We start from the raw sequence: 16,182 nt of genomic DNA on the forward strand, positions 1-16,182 counted from the left end.
CCCACCTGAGGCAAGGCTGTCTCCAAGGAGGGTGCTAAGGATCACCAGTGGAAGGAACACTCCATGTCCCGCGGAGGCCACGGCCAACGCTGCGGTGCTCTTTGGTGCTATCCTGCCATGGCACATCTTTTATCTGTCCAAGTTATTTTAAAAAGAAAAAATTTAAAAGCCAGAAGTAAGAATTCTAAAGTCAGCCACGGGTAGATTTACCTATAAAAAAAAAAACAGGACAACAAAAAAACAAAGACATAAGTGAAAACTTCAGCCATAAGTTTGTTGCAAGTAGGCACTTTGGTAAGGAAGCTATAATCACATACAAAGTTGAAAGAATTCTAGTAAATGAATTCCTGCTGCCAAGAAAGGACAGGCACGTAAGTGGCTTTTCAACGTGTATCTGGGGAAATGCCGAGGCCTGCAGCAAGCTGCCATCAGCATCCACATCCAGGAGCCAGATCCTTGTGACAGGGCAAGGAGACAAGCGCAGGCTCACCTGGAGATCTGTCAGGCACCACAGAGCTTTCAGAAGTTGCCCGGGCTCTGCCCCACCACCTCCAAGCCTCCAACAGAGAGCAGGAGAGAGGCAGCTGTTGACAGAGAGCTACACCCCTGAGTCAGGCTTTGCCTTGGCCACTTGGACTCAGAGCGAGTTCAACCAACCGAAAGGAAAAAAAAAATAGGGAACATGTGTCTTAAAGGGAGAAATACACCGCCTAGAGAAGGAATGCAGCAGCGGGAGCCAAGGGCCCATGGCTAGGCTTGCTCAACTGCCAGAGGCAGGATGAGCCCCTGAGGATGCGACGCTGACTGCACAGCCACGAACCTCAAAAACGGACCAATTAATCCAGGCTCACCTGACACACCTGTGACCCCAGAGGCCACACCTGTTGACGGTACCTGACACCGACTAGGGGGAGGACGGACTGTAATTGTTAACTGCCCCCGCCCCCCGCCTCTAGTTCAGACTATGACTTCAGACGACTAGGAATCAGAGTCCACGGCCATCCCACCCTGAACACGCCCAATCTCATCTGATCTAGGAACCAGAGTCTTAAAAAAAAAAAAAAAAAAATCAGGGGTCAAGACTTTTAGGGATTATTTTCTACATGCCTTCAGAGAAGTTGAAGATACATTTTGATATAGGCCTATTAAATTTTAGTTAACTCATCTGATTTCATTGATCCTTGTTTATAACAGGTATTCCAAATAAGATTACAGTCCCTTTTTAAATTCCATACACACACCTCCTTCTCCATAAATAAGGCTTTATGTAAATAGATAAGGGAGCCTGCCATCGAGAACGCTAATAAAGGGTGCCCCTGCGATTCTGCCAGAGATATTAACCAGCCCTGCCTTCCATCTGTGTCTGAAGCCTTGACTCAGGCCTGCATCCCCTGCTAAAGAGAGTGACTGCAAACAGCAACATGAGTTGTCTCAGTATGAAGGAAAAGCAGCTATGAAGGTCTTCAATGAGCATGAGCCAGGGGTTCAAGAACAGAGCTAACCTTACTCACTACCCCAAAGAGCTGTGACTATAGCAGTCTTCTGTCCACAGCTTTTACCCAGGCTCCAACTTGAGCCTTTAAAGCTCTAGAAAAGGGATGGTTCCTGAAAAGGTCTGGGGGTAGATTCTGTAAGTGACCCAAAACAGTACACAAAACTGTGTGTGTGTAAATATGTGGAATGTGTATACATTTATGTGGTTAAGAACAGTCGAGTTAGAATGCCGAAATTCAAATCTGTTTCCTCTATTATGACCATGTGACCAAATAATTCTCTTAGCCTCAGCTTCCTCATCTGTAAAATGGGAACAATAACCATACATCTTCATAGGTTTGATGTAAAGATCAGGATCAGACAAAACACTTGGCAGTGCCTGGCACTTTGCAAGTCCTCAGTAAACACGGCCTGCTATTGCTGTTGTAATTATTAATAAGGCCTGAGCTTAATAAGACCTTAGAGGTCATCAGGCTTCACCTCCTCCAACAGATGCCAAAACCAAGGTCAGAAGAGGTTAAAGAATATGCCCAGTTAGGAACAGGCCCTTTGGTGCTGCCAGTTTGGATTCATTCACAGCAGGTAGCTCTACCAGATAGTCATCATCCCCTCAAGGCAACAACCAGTGGATCATTGAGAATAACACCTGGTTGTGCCACATCACAGCACGTGCACAACAAATATTTCTGCAGTGAGTGGATGAGGCTGGATCAGAGTGGTGCTTAGATGTTCTGTGCACAAGTGAAGGTCATCAGGAAAGACTACCCAGAGGAGATGATGCTGACTGCTAGTGCGTATGTTTAGTGAAAAAGAAGGAAAAAAAGAAGGTACCAAATACAAGTGGAACAGAACAATGGGAGCACAGCGCTCTTGGCAGAAGCAGAGTTAAGGGCTAAGCTAAGGAATTTAAACTTTACAGTGAAAACTATGTAGAGCTTACAGGATTATAAACAAAGAAGTTACGAGACCAAATTCATTTAGGAAGATCACTCTGGCAAGGATTTTGGAGGCGGGGCAGGGGGGCACCAAGTGGTAAAGATCTTAAATTTAGTATTTTATAATTAATGTGGAGCTCTTTCGAGGGCAATTTGACAACATCTGTCCCCAAAATGCACACATTCTCTAACCTATCAGTTCTGCTTTGAGAACCTGTCCTCAAAAATCACATGAGCAATGATACAGACGTAAGATATTCACTGCATCCTTTGTACTGGACAAAGATTGAAGTGAGACAAGTTAAACAAGTCGTCATACACACATGTAATGGAATACTGTGCACTGGTTTGAAGAGAACAAGGCAGGTCAGTCTGTACTCATATATGGAACGACTTCCAAAATTAGCACGTGAAGAAAACCATTTGTGAGTACACATGTATTTTTAAAGGGGATACACATACACACACCTGTATGCCCGGAAAATCTCTCTGGAAGGATGCACAAGAAATCAGTAGCTAAAGATGGCCTTCAGGGAGGAGAAGTGAGTGATTAACAGGAAAAGAACTCATTTTTCACTGTATGTATTCCCCTTTAATCTCCTTAAGCCTTGTATCTTGTGCATGTATTACCTATTCAAATAGATAAAATTAAGGTAGCAAGGTTTTCTTACAGACCGCCTGTCTCCTCCCTCAACAAACTGACTGACATTCAAATAAACCTGATTGCTCCTCCTGCCCGGAATACAGTCACTTTCAGGGCTCAGCATAAGGGTCACCTCCTGGAGGAATTCTTTTCTGACACTTCACACCAGGCCCACCTCCAGTAGGACTAACCCCCTTCTAACTCCCAAAGTGTCCTGAGCACCCTGCCATGACTATACCTCTAACAGGTTAATACATCTCTCTGTTTATCTGTCTCACCTCACCAGACTCAATGTAAAGTCAGGGACTGTGAATTACTTAACAGAAAAGACAGGGAACAAATGCTTGCCAAACTCATGAATACTGTGGGGAGGAGCCAATATAGTATTAGGAAGAAAATGCATACATACGACCTCCTGTTTAGTTTTAAAGAAACACCTGACTCCTCCCTTACTGCTTAAGCTGCTACCTGGGCCAAAGGACCAATTCCACCATGAAGCCTAAGAACTGATCAAGTGCAGAACAAATAGGGGTAATGACAATGGGAGCTCTGCAAAGAAAAAAGATGAACAGAGGGTAGTCAATGGAGTGTTTACATGCAAGGCTAGGCCAAGAGTTAGTGCTTCAGAAGTAATAGAGATAAGGGAAGCCCTACAACCCCAGGGTATTGCTCAGAATGGGAGAACCCAGCTACTGTGGAGAAAGGGTCACTATATACATCTCATCATTTTAAGAAGGGATCTGCTTTGAACACAGAATTAAAAAAATAAAATAAAACCTGTCCTTGAATTGTGACTTTAGACCAAGTGAAAAGAAAAACACTTCAGAACAAATTAACTAGATATTCATTACCCCTAGAGAAACACACAAAAACTTGAAGAGAAGGAGAAGACAGAGGAGGAGGAGGAGAAGGAGAAGAAGAATCCATTTCACTTGAGTATTCCTTTGGTACCTTTCTTCCCCAGACAGAAAGTAGATGCTGGTTGTTAGAGGCTGAGAGAAAGGAATACGGGGTTCATGCTTAATGAGAACAGAGTTTCGGTTTTGCCAGATGAAGAGTTCTGGAAATGGATGGATCGTGGTGATGGTTGTACAACAATGTGAATGCACTTAATGTCACTGAACTGCACTGTTAAAACTGGTTAAGATGACCAATTTCATTTTACGTGTATTTTACCACAAAAAATTTTGGGAAAAAATTGTGATTAAAGAGGAGCCTGGAACTAAGCCTCATGTTCAAAGCTGGCAATCATCCACCCTCACAAGGCATGTAACATTTAAAGTTAGAGGTAAGACGAGAGGAACCAGGGCTGCAAGTCAGTCCCCTCTCTGCTACCAAACAACTGGCTGGTCATGAAGGCTCCCTGGCTTCCATTTCCACATCTAAAAAAAGGCTCAAAGGTCTCTCTCAGCTAGAGAATTCACCACAACATCCAAGCTTCTCTGCGTAACACACCTCTTCCCCTCTAAAATATGGGGTCAGGAGGAGTCGTGGAAAATCTGCATTCATCCTTCTGATATTCTTTCTTGGGACTGGTGCTGCTGCCCCAATAGTATGTGGTAAAAAGAGACCCCACGAGCTAGAATGTCAAGCCCTCAAGGTCAGCGTCTGGTCTCTCCCACCTCTGTGAACTCAGAACATTAAAAGCTAGATGACTGTGCTCTGCTGAACATCATGAACACTCATTTCCTTTCAGAATAATCCTCTATGAGGATCCATGGCTCTGATTATGCGGAAGCCACTTACCTCACCTCTGCCTCTATAACCTTATCTATAAAATGGGGCTGTTGCTTGCTTTAACTATCTCCCTACTCTCTAGTGAGGCTCAAAAGGGACAAAATACAAAGGACAACTCTGTAAACTGGCAAGACTCGGGTCCTTCTATCTACAGTCTTGGCCTAGGAGCCAAGGGCTATCTGAGAAACTGCCCATAAAAAATGATGATGAAAACATGACAGGCTTCTGGAGTAAAGGGTAACCTGTAACACGAGCCCAAAGTCAACATGGTTTGCTTGCTTACTGTTGCCAGAGATGCTTCCAGGTTAACCAAAGAGCCTGAAAAGATTAAAGGTATCCTGGGAGTCACCTTCAAAAATGGCTCACAGCCTAGGGAAGCAGCAGCAGCAGGTGGGCCAGCCATGAAACAACCAGGGCACCCTGCCCCTGAGACAGCTCAGGGCCCAGATCTCCTCAGCCCGTGTGCCTGGTTGCCTCGGGGCCCACCCCTGTGGAGAATGTCACGGTCCTGCGGGAGTAGCAGGGTCCTGTTACACTCTACTGAGCTCTCTCCTCTGTGGAGAGAAGAGTCCTGACTCTGTCAAACTTGGCTCCCAGGTGCAAAATGGGTTTCTCTACAGTTCTATGAGATCAGCCTCAGTCTATGTTTAATTTTCAGGACAGATTATTTCCTAAACCATGACCCATCTCTCCGTTAGTTAAGAGAGGGAACTGGATGGGTAAAACCAACATAAATCCTTTTCTTGCTTCAGACCTAGTCCAGAAAGGGGATGGTGGTAGTGGAGAGTCTAGAACAAGAAAGTCTGCTCCTCTGATTATCCATCTTCACCAACTCCAATGCTGTTATGTGAGGGGGAAGACAGCAGTTTGTGAAACGTGACCAGAATTTAACCAGTTAATTACCTTATGGAGTGTAAAGATAAGAAGTCCTAACTCACTGAAGTCCAAAGTCCCCCAGAGGGTGTGATAAGAGAAGTGGCTAACATGCCAGGAAGGCCTCCCTTACTGCTCCCTTTCTTCCCTTCCACGTCTCCTCCACTTCCCTCCTACTCACCCGGAAACAGCTGGGCCACAGCAGCAAAAGCTATCTAAACGGCAATGAGATCTTAATACCTCCCACTCTTCCCTCCAAAATGAAAAAATGAAGTTACTTCTAGAGGTCTTCAGTTTCCTTTGTTCTCCCCCGTGACTCCTTCCAATCTTGTTAACCTTTATATCTTCCCCTTTCTTTTGTGCCACCAGCATGTGAGGGCTTCAACAGGCACAAAAGTCTTCTACTGGACTTGGAGATCCCTGGTAACAGCCAGAATGTTACCTCATCCATTTCCTTTTTATCTCCAGCTCCAAAGCCCAAAAGACACAAAGTCAAACTCTTGTTAAAATTCACCTCCTAGAAATCCCAAAATAACCCTCAGCTTTCCTCATAAGCCACCTAAGCCAGAGTAGGGTAGGGGTTAGAGGTTGTTTTTTTTAAATTGCTTTGACAGTCTTTGTATCTTTGTCTGGTTTCCCCAGAATTGCTCCCCACATCCTCCTGTTGTCACACTTTACCCCTACCATACTCCTCCAGCTTCAGATAGCAGATCAGCAGACACACTACCCCAGCCCCAACCCTAAGCCTCTCTTTAACAGTCTCCAACATCTCTTCTAAAACCTAACAGCAGGATGACTGCAGCATGGACCTAAATGCACAGGACAGCTCTAAGTCCCTGCTCCACCAACCAACAGTGGACTGACCTCAGGCAAGTAAATTATTCTTCCTGGTCCTCAGGGGGTAGGCCTGGATGATCCCCAAATGCCCTTTCAGTTCTAAAGAATCTGGAATGTCTTCTAGGGAATAGGAGGGGCCCAGAAATATTTCTTCTGAAAACATAAGTCAACAAAAGTTCTAACTGGAAGGAAGAAATGTTAAATCCATCCTCTTTGTTCTGCATGAGCAGTCCTCTCCCCCTTCATCTCCCAAGACTCATCTCAGCATCCATCTCCCTCTGCATTGCAGCAAACTCAGGAAACTCCACTTTCCCATTTAGAGCTTAATCAATCCATCAGCACATTTGTATAGGCCATCCATACACAGTGTTCCTAAAGTGCTTTCCAAAAATAACAAACTTCTAACAAAAAAACCCCAGCCTCTGTCCGTGTGTGCGCACACACGCGCACGCATGCACACAGATCACTGCAGAGCTGTAGGGGCCCAGAAAGAAAAGACTCAAGAGAGGACAGAAGAACAAAACAACACAGACTCAAGACAGGACAGAAAAAAAGGAGAATGAAGGCAGAGTGGCTGTGAGCAGGAACTTGGCTCAGGCTGTAAATTTCCAACGCTGAAGGCAGGAAACCACTTCTTCTCTAGTCCCAGCTTCTCCAATGACTGATGGGCTGAACTAGGACAAATCACACCACCTCCCTATGCCTCTGTTTCCTCATCAGTAAAATGAAAACAGTTCAACTAAGGCTTCTCAGGGAGGCTGGGATCGTGGAAAGATTCTAGCAGACTGGGCCAAAATCTCTGCTCTCCTTGGACAGTATTAGTTAGGTAGTCCAGAGCAAATTATTTTCAGTTCCCATCTATAAACTGGATACCCACACTTCATTAGGTTGTTGTGAGGCGGAAATGAGATAAACGTGAAGGATGCAAGATGGCATATGGGACAGTGGGCACTCAAATTAATGTTGGCTAAGGCCCCTTCCTGCTCTAAAAGGCTATAATTGAGCACCCACCGGATTCCCGAAGGGCACTGTTTCAGCTGGGCTAGAAACATATGCCCTGAAACTAGGCTCAAAACACAGTCAGTGAACCTCCAAGGTTCTCCCCCATGACGTTCTAAAAATATATTTTTAAAGGAACTTAGCATTCCCTCCCCCCAAATTAAATAATTATGTATGTGACTATACTAAGGCAATACTTGTGTCCAGGGGGACCTAGGAGGTTTTCCAGTCTGAACATGTTGTAGGGAAGGATGAGGCACAGAGCTTACATGTTTGTTACATATATGTGTATACACACACACACACACTCATTACCTCATTAAATAGGTGCCATTACCCCCATTTCACAGATAAATCAAATCCAAGGGGCCGAAATCTATTCTCCTCCTGTTTTCCTACTGCAAAGGGCTTCCTGATCTTCTGTTTTCCAAATACGAGGTCAAGTTTAGTTGCATCTTTTCTGAGAAAACTCATCAATTCAGCCCACAAGCATGGAAGGCCCTTCTGAACCCAAAGCATTACTGCCTGGACCATGAATGGGACAACAATCATATCCCTCCCTAGGGCCTGCTCATAGTTACTTAACTGTTGTATGCTGCATTTACTGCATGTAGTAAATTCCTGCAGAGACCACCAACTCTGCCTCGTTCTACGCCCCAAAGTGCTCGACATTTACTTGTTCACTGAAGGGGGAAAAGAGATAAACCCAAAAGACATAATTTGTGTAGGAAATACAAGAAAGCAAAGTCATAGCAGACATAAAACAGGAGAGGAAAGGGGCATAAATCCTGAAGTTTGGGCCAGGTAGCAAAACTCGTGCCTGGCAGAAGGGGCTATAATTGGCTCCTAGACCCCAGAGATGTATCTATGTGTCATCACACCCCTCTGCTGGGTTCCCATCAGAGCTGAGTGGAGCAGGCTTCAATACCCACTGGGCAAATAAAGTCTGGGAAGCTGATTTGCTAAATCTGACTTCTTAGGGCTCTGTGTTTGCTGTGACTATACTGCAATTCAGCAAATATTTACTGGCTGTCTTCAGTGCAAGGCTTGGGTGATCACAGAGATGAAGTGTGGCGCACACATGAATTCCTCACTCTCAAGGAATTCACAGTCTACGTGCAAGGAATTCTATGTTTATATAACACCATGAACGTGTTAGGAGGGTCCAATAAAAGGGTTGTTTGTTTGTTTGTTTGAAGTGCTATGAGAATGCAGAGGAGATAGGAACAAAGACTGCTGAGTGGGACTAGGGAGAGGTGAAAGAGAAAGGTTGAACTGGACCTTGAAAATCATGCACATACCTAGTGAGCTCTCAGGACAGATTTGCATGTATAGTGCTAATTACAAAGAAAGAAAAAGAAATGTAGAAAAGCAATTCACCAAAAGGATGGCAGAGAGAAAGAGACCAAAAAAAAAGGTGGTAATTTTGTCTGCCAGACCCCGCTGAATGCTGTGTCTGGTAACAAGAAATAAATATCTATCTATATACCTTCAATCAAGATGTTTAGGTGCTAGGTTTTGGTTTCCAAAATACTCATAGCTGTGCAGGAAACACCTCCTCCAGGTCAAAAATAGCAAACCCAAGAGAACTGGCTAATGCACTTACGTTTACTTTTTACCATCTCTGTGAAGGCTTCCCAAAGGCCCCCAAATGGCATGGTATAAACAGGTCTGTGTCACTTCCTGGTTCTCAGGCCTTCTGCTACATTCCCAGTCAGTCTGGGAAGGCTGCCTATTTAAAAATAAACTTTAAAAAACTCACCCAAACCCCAACTCTAAACCACCCTTTCCTCTACTTCATTCAATTTCACTAAAATTAAAAGGGATTGAGCAAGAAATGAGACACAAATGACCACAAAAAATGAATTCTCAGCTCAAAATAAAAACATATGCTGAGTTTGGGGTCAAGAGATCTGGATTCTACTCATGTTCTGCCTCTATCTGGAAAACCTGACCTTGAGCAAGCAAGATAATTCATCTTTCTGCACAATAGCTGCTTCAGCATACCTAACTCCAATGCAGTTATCCAATCGTTCTGGACCTCAGTTTCCTTATCTATAAAATAGCACTAATAATAGCTATCTCATGGGTAAGTATTATACTGGGAAATACATACAAAGCACTTAACATAACACCTGGCATTTAATGAGTCATCGAACATGGTAGGTATTCGAATTACTACCACCTATCATTATTATTATCATTATTTTCTGAATATGTAAGGGTTGAGCTAGATGACCACTCCCTTTAGAGCTTCTCTGGCTCCAAAATCCTATGATTTTAAGTCACCATCTCCTTTTTTTTTTAAGGGGCTAGACAGAAAGGAAGGAAAATAAACTTGGCAAAACATGACAGTTACAAACACCTCCTCAGCATTTATGTCACAAACACTAGGATACGATTAGGAAATCCATCAGTGAATAAAAAGGGGCATATTACCCTCCCCAATGGAAATGTCTTCCCTATTCCTGCATTAAACCCACAGCATGTGGCAAGTTCACCCATGACACACTGCTTCTACTCCCATGAACACCAAGGACAAGGCCCTCTGGGCCAGAACATTCTGACTTCACCCACCTCTTTTTTAACTGTCAGCAGCTCCTTAGAGCAGCCCTAAAAGATAGCACAGTGGCCAATCCAATCCATTCATTTCCTTTTTTTTTTTAAGATTTTATTTATTTATTTGACAGAGTGCGAGCACAAGCAGGGGGAACAGCACGCAGAGGGAAAAGCAGGCTCCCCTCTGAGCAAGGAGCCCTACGCAGGACTCGATCCCAGGACCCTGGGATCATGACCTGTGCCAAAGGCAGATGCCCAACCAACTGAGCCACCCAGGTGCCCCTAATCCATTCATTTCTAATAATGACTAATCCCTCTACCAAGTGTTCCTGTTTTAAATAAAAAACTGGCCCCCCTTTAATATAGTATGAATGTGGCCAAAAGCAAATGCCCTTCCCAAAAGTCACAGTGAAACCCTAAGTATTCAACTTTATCAAAACCAAAGTGCTAGCTAAACCATAATTAAATTCAGATGAAATTAATAAACTTTTCCTCTTATTTATTCATTTGATGTCCATGATGTGCCAAATGCTGTAGAAGATGCCAAAAACTAATAGGATGGGATGAGTGAAAACAATAGAGGGTGGCGCCGAGGTTTCTGGCCTAAGTGACAGGGTAAATGGTGAAAGCTACCAAAGGAGAGAAAGAACACAGGTGGACAAGCAGATTTTAGTGAAGAATGTAATAAACTGAGTTCAGGTTATTCTTGGACATGTTGAATTGTAGTTACTTCAAGGATATTCAGGTAGAAAGGTCTAGCAGGCAAATTAGAAATGAGTACGGTGCTCGCTTTGGCAGCACATATATTAAAACTGGAACAATCCAGAGAAGATTAGCATGGCCCCTGCATAAGAAATGAGTATGAAATTCTGCAGAGCACTTTGAGCTTGGAGTTAGCAGCCTATAAGTAATGGCTGAAATCATGCAGAACAGATGGACTCACCTAAGAGAGTTAGAGTGAGAAGAGAAGAAAGTCACGGACAGAATCCTGGGAAGAGCAATAACTTTTTAAAGGAGCATGTCCAGGAAGGAGAGCCCATGAAAGACACTCCAAAAAGTACAAGGAAACCAGGCCCTGTGCATTATAAATGTTAAGGGAGGGACAGAGACAGTGAAGGAGGATGTAGGGGGAGTTGGGAGTGAAGGTCCAGTAAGATGAAGACTGCTCTGGTCACGAGACCATTAATGACATCATCAAGAGCAGTTTCATTTGAGTGGTGAGGGTAGATCATATTGATCTTAACATGAACTCAAAGTGAGAAAGTAGACACAATAAAGGCAAAACTATTGGGGGCAGGGGGTTGGAAAAGAAGGGAGAAGAAAGACTGAAGGGTGGCTAGAAGGAAATCGTATCTTACAAGCTGTGCCTACTCAGTTAACCCAAGGATTTTAGTTAAGATTCCTGAACTACCCAGATAGCTTGGAGAGTCGCTCTGAACTGACACTCCCACACATGCTGTGGTTGGCCAAACTAGGGAGAAGCTGGGGAGGAGTATCAAAAGAGCTACCTGCTTCCTTCCTGTTCAACAGCAACAAAAAAGCCTCTCCATCCCATCACCCCTACCCCAAAATTGCTACATCTGTAAGATTCATGAGTGGAAACAGTCAACCTAGCAGCAGGGCCAGAAGTGACCTTTCCTCGTGTCTCTCAGGCCTTAAGATTCTCCATGAATATGGTCCCACTTCCTGCCATTTTCCTCCTTTCTACTCAAATGTCTACCTATTTTCCTCTGAGGTTCTGGTTCAGGCTCAGGATTCTAGGAGCATGTTCTTTACCTCCATCTCCTGAAGCTTAATAGCAGCAGCCCCAATCAGGTATGCACTTAAGCCAAACAAGACACTGTCTTCTGGTTCCAAGTGTTCTCCTCCATCTTGCGTAAATTCCAAGAAGCCTCTGAATCTATAACCAAACCATGACTCTTCCTGTCCTCTCCCTCGCAAATTACCCAAACTTCCTGTAAGCTGTCAAGATTGGACTATGAGGCCCCAAGCAAAAACAAGAAACAGGAACTTGCCTATTGTTCCTTCCCCTTTGATTAGTCCCACGCCTCTGCCTCCACTTATACCCTCCACCAAGGCCTACAAGCTCCAGTTCTAGCTCCATCATACTTGGTTCTCCAGATGTGGGGCTCTAAATCAGGACCTGAGAAGAAAGGAATCTAATTCTCAACAGATACTCCCTTAAATCTCCAAACACACACTCTAAAAGTTACCTCAAATTAGTCATTTGATGTCCATGATGTGCCATGGACATTATTAGAAGTTAGTTAAAGTTCAGGCAGAGGTACCAAACAAAGAACTTCATAAAGTCCAGGTTACACCCTGGAAGATGGTAAGAGGGATTATGATAAACACAGCAGATGAGAAAGAAACATCATAAATTAATGAGGGAATCTGGTATTTCCCTCCAGACAAGGCATCTGGACCCATTCCTCACAAATATCTTTGTTAAGGAACTTACTGACTTCATTCAACACCTACATCGGGCACCTACATATTCTAGATTCTATGAAAGGTACAAGGATGGAGAAAAGCATATATCCTACAAGAGATTACAGTCTACTGGGGGAGATAAGACACATATACAAATAACTACAATATGAGGTAGAAAATGAAAACACATGGCTGATATATAGCCAAAATGCTGAAGACAAAACATGGAAGTAAGCTGGATCCCAGAAGAGAGAAATGAAACTGTTACTTACAGGATCATTCAATGTGGGTTTTAAAGTTACACAAAAGGAACCTCAAATCCTGATTCTGCCTCTCACTTCTTACAGGTCCCAGGTGTACTGTTTTAACTGCTGTGAGCCTCTGTTTTGTCACACATACCATGGGGGTAACAATAACCTGTTTCGCAGAATTTCAGAATCCATGATTTACACATTTTTGAAGAGTTTATTATAGTATCCAGCACAGAGTCAGACTAGGTAAGGTGGAAGGGCCACTGCACAAAGTGAGTTAACGCTCCTCCCCTCCCCACATAAGGCTATCTGGACCTAACTCATGCACAGGCAGCTGGGCCCCTGCTCTTTGTTCATCCACTGTGCCTATTAGTTCAGTTAGCTGCCCAGGTTAAATGGGAACGTGGTCAGGAGGTACAAGGAGGAGACTCAAAGTGTGTGTATACGTGCATGTTCATGTCAGGATAACACCTGGAAGCACACACCCAGCCTTCTGGTAAGAAAGTGCAGCATTAAAATACAGGTAAAATTACAGATTGTACCATGTATAGCATGGTACTGAACCATGCTATTTTTTCGGACACAGGTGTCCAATAAATGTGTGGCAAATTGACATGACCCGAATCTGGTTGAATTCTCAAAATCTGTCTCAATGGATCCATTTTTCAACAAGTGAACACAGGAGGAAAAAGACATCCAAGGTTAAAAATTGGTCTGAGGTGACAATCTGAGGGACTTCTACCTCCAGTCATGATGGAATAACAGGGACTAGATTTATTCTCTCTCCTTAAACAACTAGAAAGCCAGATATAACATATGAAATAATAGTTTTCAGACATTCAACGATAGGCAGCACATGGCAGTGATCCTTGAGTAAAGGGAAGGCAATGCAGTGAACCCTACTAGTGCCCTACCTCCAGGACTCAGAGTAGAGAGGAGAAATCTGAAAGAATTCAACAATCTCACTGAGTCAGAGACAGAGTTGGGAATTTGGGGAGACGAACATAGCTAGAATTTACAGGGCAAAATAACTGAAAAGAAGCCACAAAGAGAAAAAGCCCCAGAGATCTGTAGAGAGATCCCCTTGAGCCTTTGGCTGAGTACTCATCTGTGCATATGTGTGAGGAAATTAGCAATGCTAGGGAAAGAATGAACGGAAAGAAGTAGGTGGCAAACCCCCAGATTTCACACAGAGCCAGAAATATTCATGTTCCATTGGCCAAAGTGGAAAAATCTCCTAATACACAGGGCATCAGATGCAATCTTCAGAAGGATTTGGCCTTAATAGTGGGACCATCCCAACCCTAGACTAAAGGCTGTTCTGGACCCACCCTAACAAAGCGAGAAAACAAGCCTTGAAATGAAAGGATCGAACAAATTCCAAGTAACTGAATTGCTTCTGAGAACAAAGCCCAAAAGTATTGAAAGGAATACAAAAAGTTCCAGCACCCAGAAAAACAAAACTCACTATATTTAGGTTCAAATAAAAAAAAAAATTAAGAGGAATGCAAAGAGGCAGAAAACTATGACCATAACTAGAATAATGAAACAATAGAAATAGGCATAAAATTGACCCAATGATAGAATTAGTGGACAAGGATGTTAAAATCTCTATTATAAATATACTCCATGTGTTCAAGAGAGAGAGGAAGGCATGAACATGATGACAAAAGAAATGGAAGAGATAATAAAGACCAAATTGAACTTCTAGAAGGAAAAATACAAATATCTTAAGGAAAAATATATAGAATAGCCTTAACAGATTAGACACTGTAGAAGAAGAAAATCATGAACTCGAAAACAGAGCAAAAACTATCCAAAATGATATACACAGAACATCAGTCAACAGTGGGACACTATCAGGCAGCCTAACATACATACATATATATATATAACATATACACATAACGTGTATGTGTGTGTTGGGGTGGGGTAGGTAGACACAAAAACATTTTTCAAGAAATAATGGCAGAAAATCTTCCAAATTTGATGAAAACTATAAACCCACAGATTCAAGAGCTCATCAAACCCCAAGAAGGACAAAAAGAAAACACAAGACACACCATAGTCAAAATGCTGAAAACGAGTGATAGAGAAAATGTTAAAAGCAGCCGCAACAGGTAGGGGTAAGGAGAGACATACTACCTTCAAAAGAGCAAAGGATTATAGCAGGTTTATTATTAGAAACAATGCAACCCAGGAGGCAATGGAGCATCATGTTGAAAGTAATGGGAAAAACAACAGTCTGGCACTGGTTAAGGAAAAATTGACAAGAACTATGAAGTTCCCATCACTAATGCTTTTTGTGCTCTGAAGTAACATTTTTCATGGAGGCCTGTGTTGAGCATAAGATGGAGGGAGGAAGTGCTCAGTGGCCTTAAAAACATTTCTAAGTACAGTATCCTATGAAGAATGAAAAGAGGTAAAGACCCTTTCTTAGGTTCACACAGAGGGGCACTTAACCATGTTTTATACCTACATATTCAGAACATTAAAGTCTGTAGTTCTTATGTAGACTTATATCAATATTGCTTAACACAATGGTAAAGAGACAAGAAAGGTCTATCAGAGGATTCACCCCATAGCAAAAGAAAATCAAGTTTAGAAATAAAAAGTAAATCTCATTAAGGAATGAGTTAGCCTTACCAGCATCAGGCCTGAGTAGGCGCCCTGCCTTCAGGTATACATATCTGCTGGTTAATGTGCCTGATTGGCCTCTACAGATTCAGATGAAATGTTTTTTCAGAATGGAAGAGCGCTGCTTGAGCAGAAGTAGGTAAGAATAAAGATATGAATGAGAGTTACTCAATTCTTAAGCTATGCAATCCAGCCCAGGGCAGCAAAATCTCCTCATTAAGTACCCTGGGCTGGCACCACATTCTTTAGAGTCCAGCCTGCAGCTCTGCATCCTGGAAGGACCATTAAGATGGCAATTTATCTGTCCCATGCATTGGCTGGTCTGGTCTCCCCACTAAACTGTAAACTAAAGTGTAAATGCCCTTTGTAACCCTGAGACCAACATACAGTTAAAACAAACAAACAAACAAACACCATAAAAACCCCAGTGTAGCCCAAGAGGGACCCTCCTTCCAAAAATACTTGTTGCCTGAACTAGAGGTTCTCAACTGGGGGCAATTTTAGCCCCCTCCCATGGTATCTGACAACATCTAGAGGTATTTTTGATTGTTCTAACTTCGGGGGAGGCGATGCTACTGACAGCTAGTGGGTAAAGGCCAGGGAGGCCACTAGACATCCTATGATGTTTCACAAAGAATTCAAGAAAACAAAGAATTCGTAACAAAGAATTATTTGGCCCCAAATGTCAACAGTGCTGCAGGTGAAAACCCTGGCAAAAGTGAATGAATGCTGAGTTGTAACAGATGCCCGCAGTTCTACCTTAGTTGTGCATATAGTGTAAAAT

General features: G+C 43.1%; 1 protein-coding gene and 1 non-coding gene across 5 annotated transcripts in view; one reads left to right on the forward strand and one right to left on the reverse strand.

Annotated features, from left to right (window-relative positions):
* The window catches only part of SUSD6 (sushi domain containing 6), a 93,214-nt gene that overhangs the window by 52,262 nt on the left and 24,770 nt on the right, over nucleotides 1-16,182 (reverse strand). For all 4 annotated transcript variants that reach the window (XM_081830343.1, XM_081830346.1, XM_081830345.1 and 1 more), the window contains exon 2: nucleotides 6-133. In XM_081830343.1, the coding sequence (XP_081686469.1) occupies nucleotides 6-126 (121 nt within the window). In that variant the 5' untranslated portion in view covers nucleotides 127-133. The remainder of the gene's footprint in view (nucleotides 1-5; nucleotides 134-16,182) is intronic.
* Nucleotides 10,860-10,966, forward strand: LOC115941736 (U6 spliceosomal RNA). The gene has a single exon (XR_004076463.1). It is a non-coding gene; the product is annotated as a U6 spliceosomal RNA (small nuclear RNA).

Source organism: Leptonychotes weddellii, chromosome 9, assembly GCF_054177405.1.
Source record: "Leptonychotes weddellii isolate Sample4059 chromosome 9, ASM5417740v2, whole genome shotgun sequence".
Taxonomy (NCBI): domain Eukaryota; kingdom Metazoa; phylum Chordata; class Mammalia; order Carnivora; family Phocidae; genus Leptonychotes; species Leptonychotes weddellii.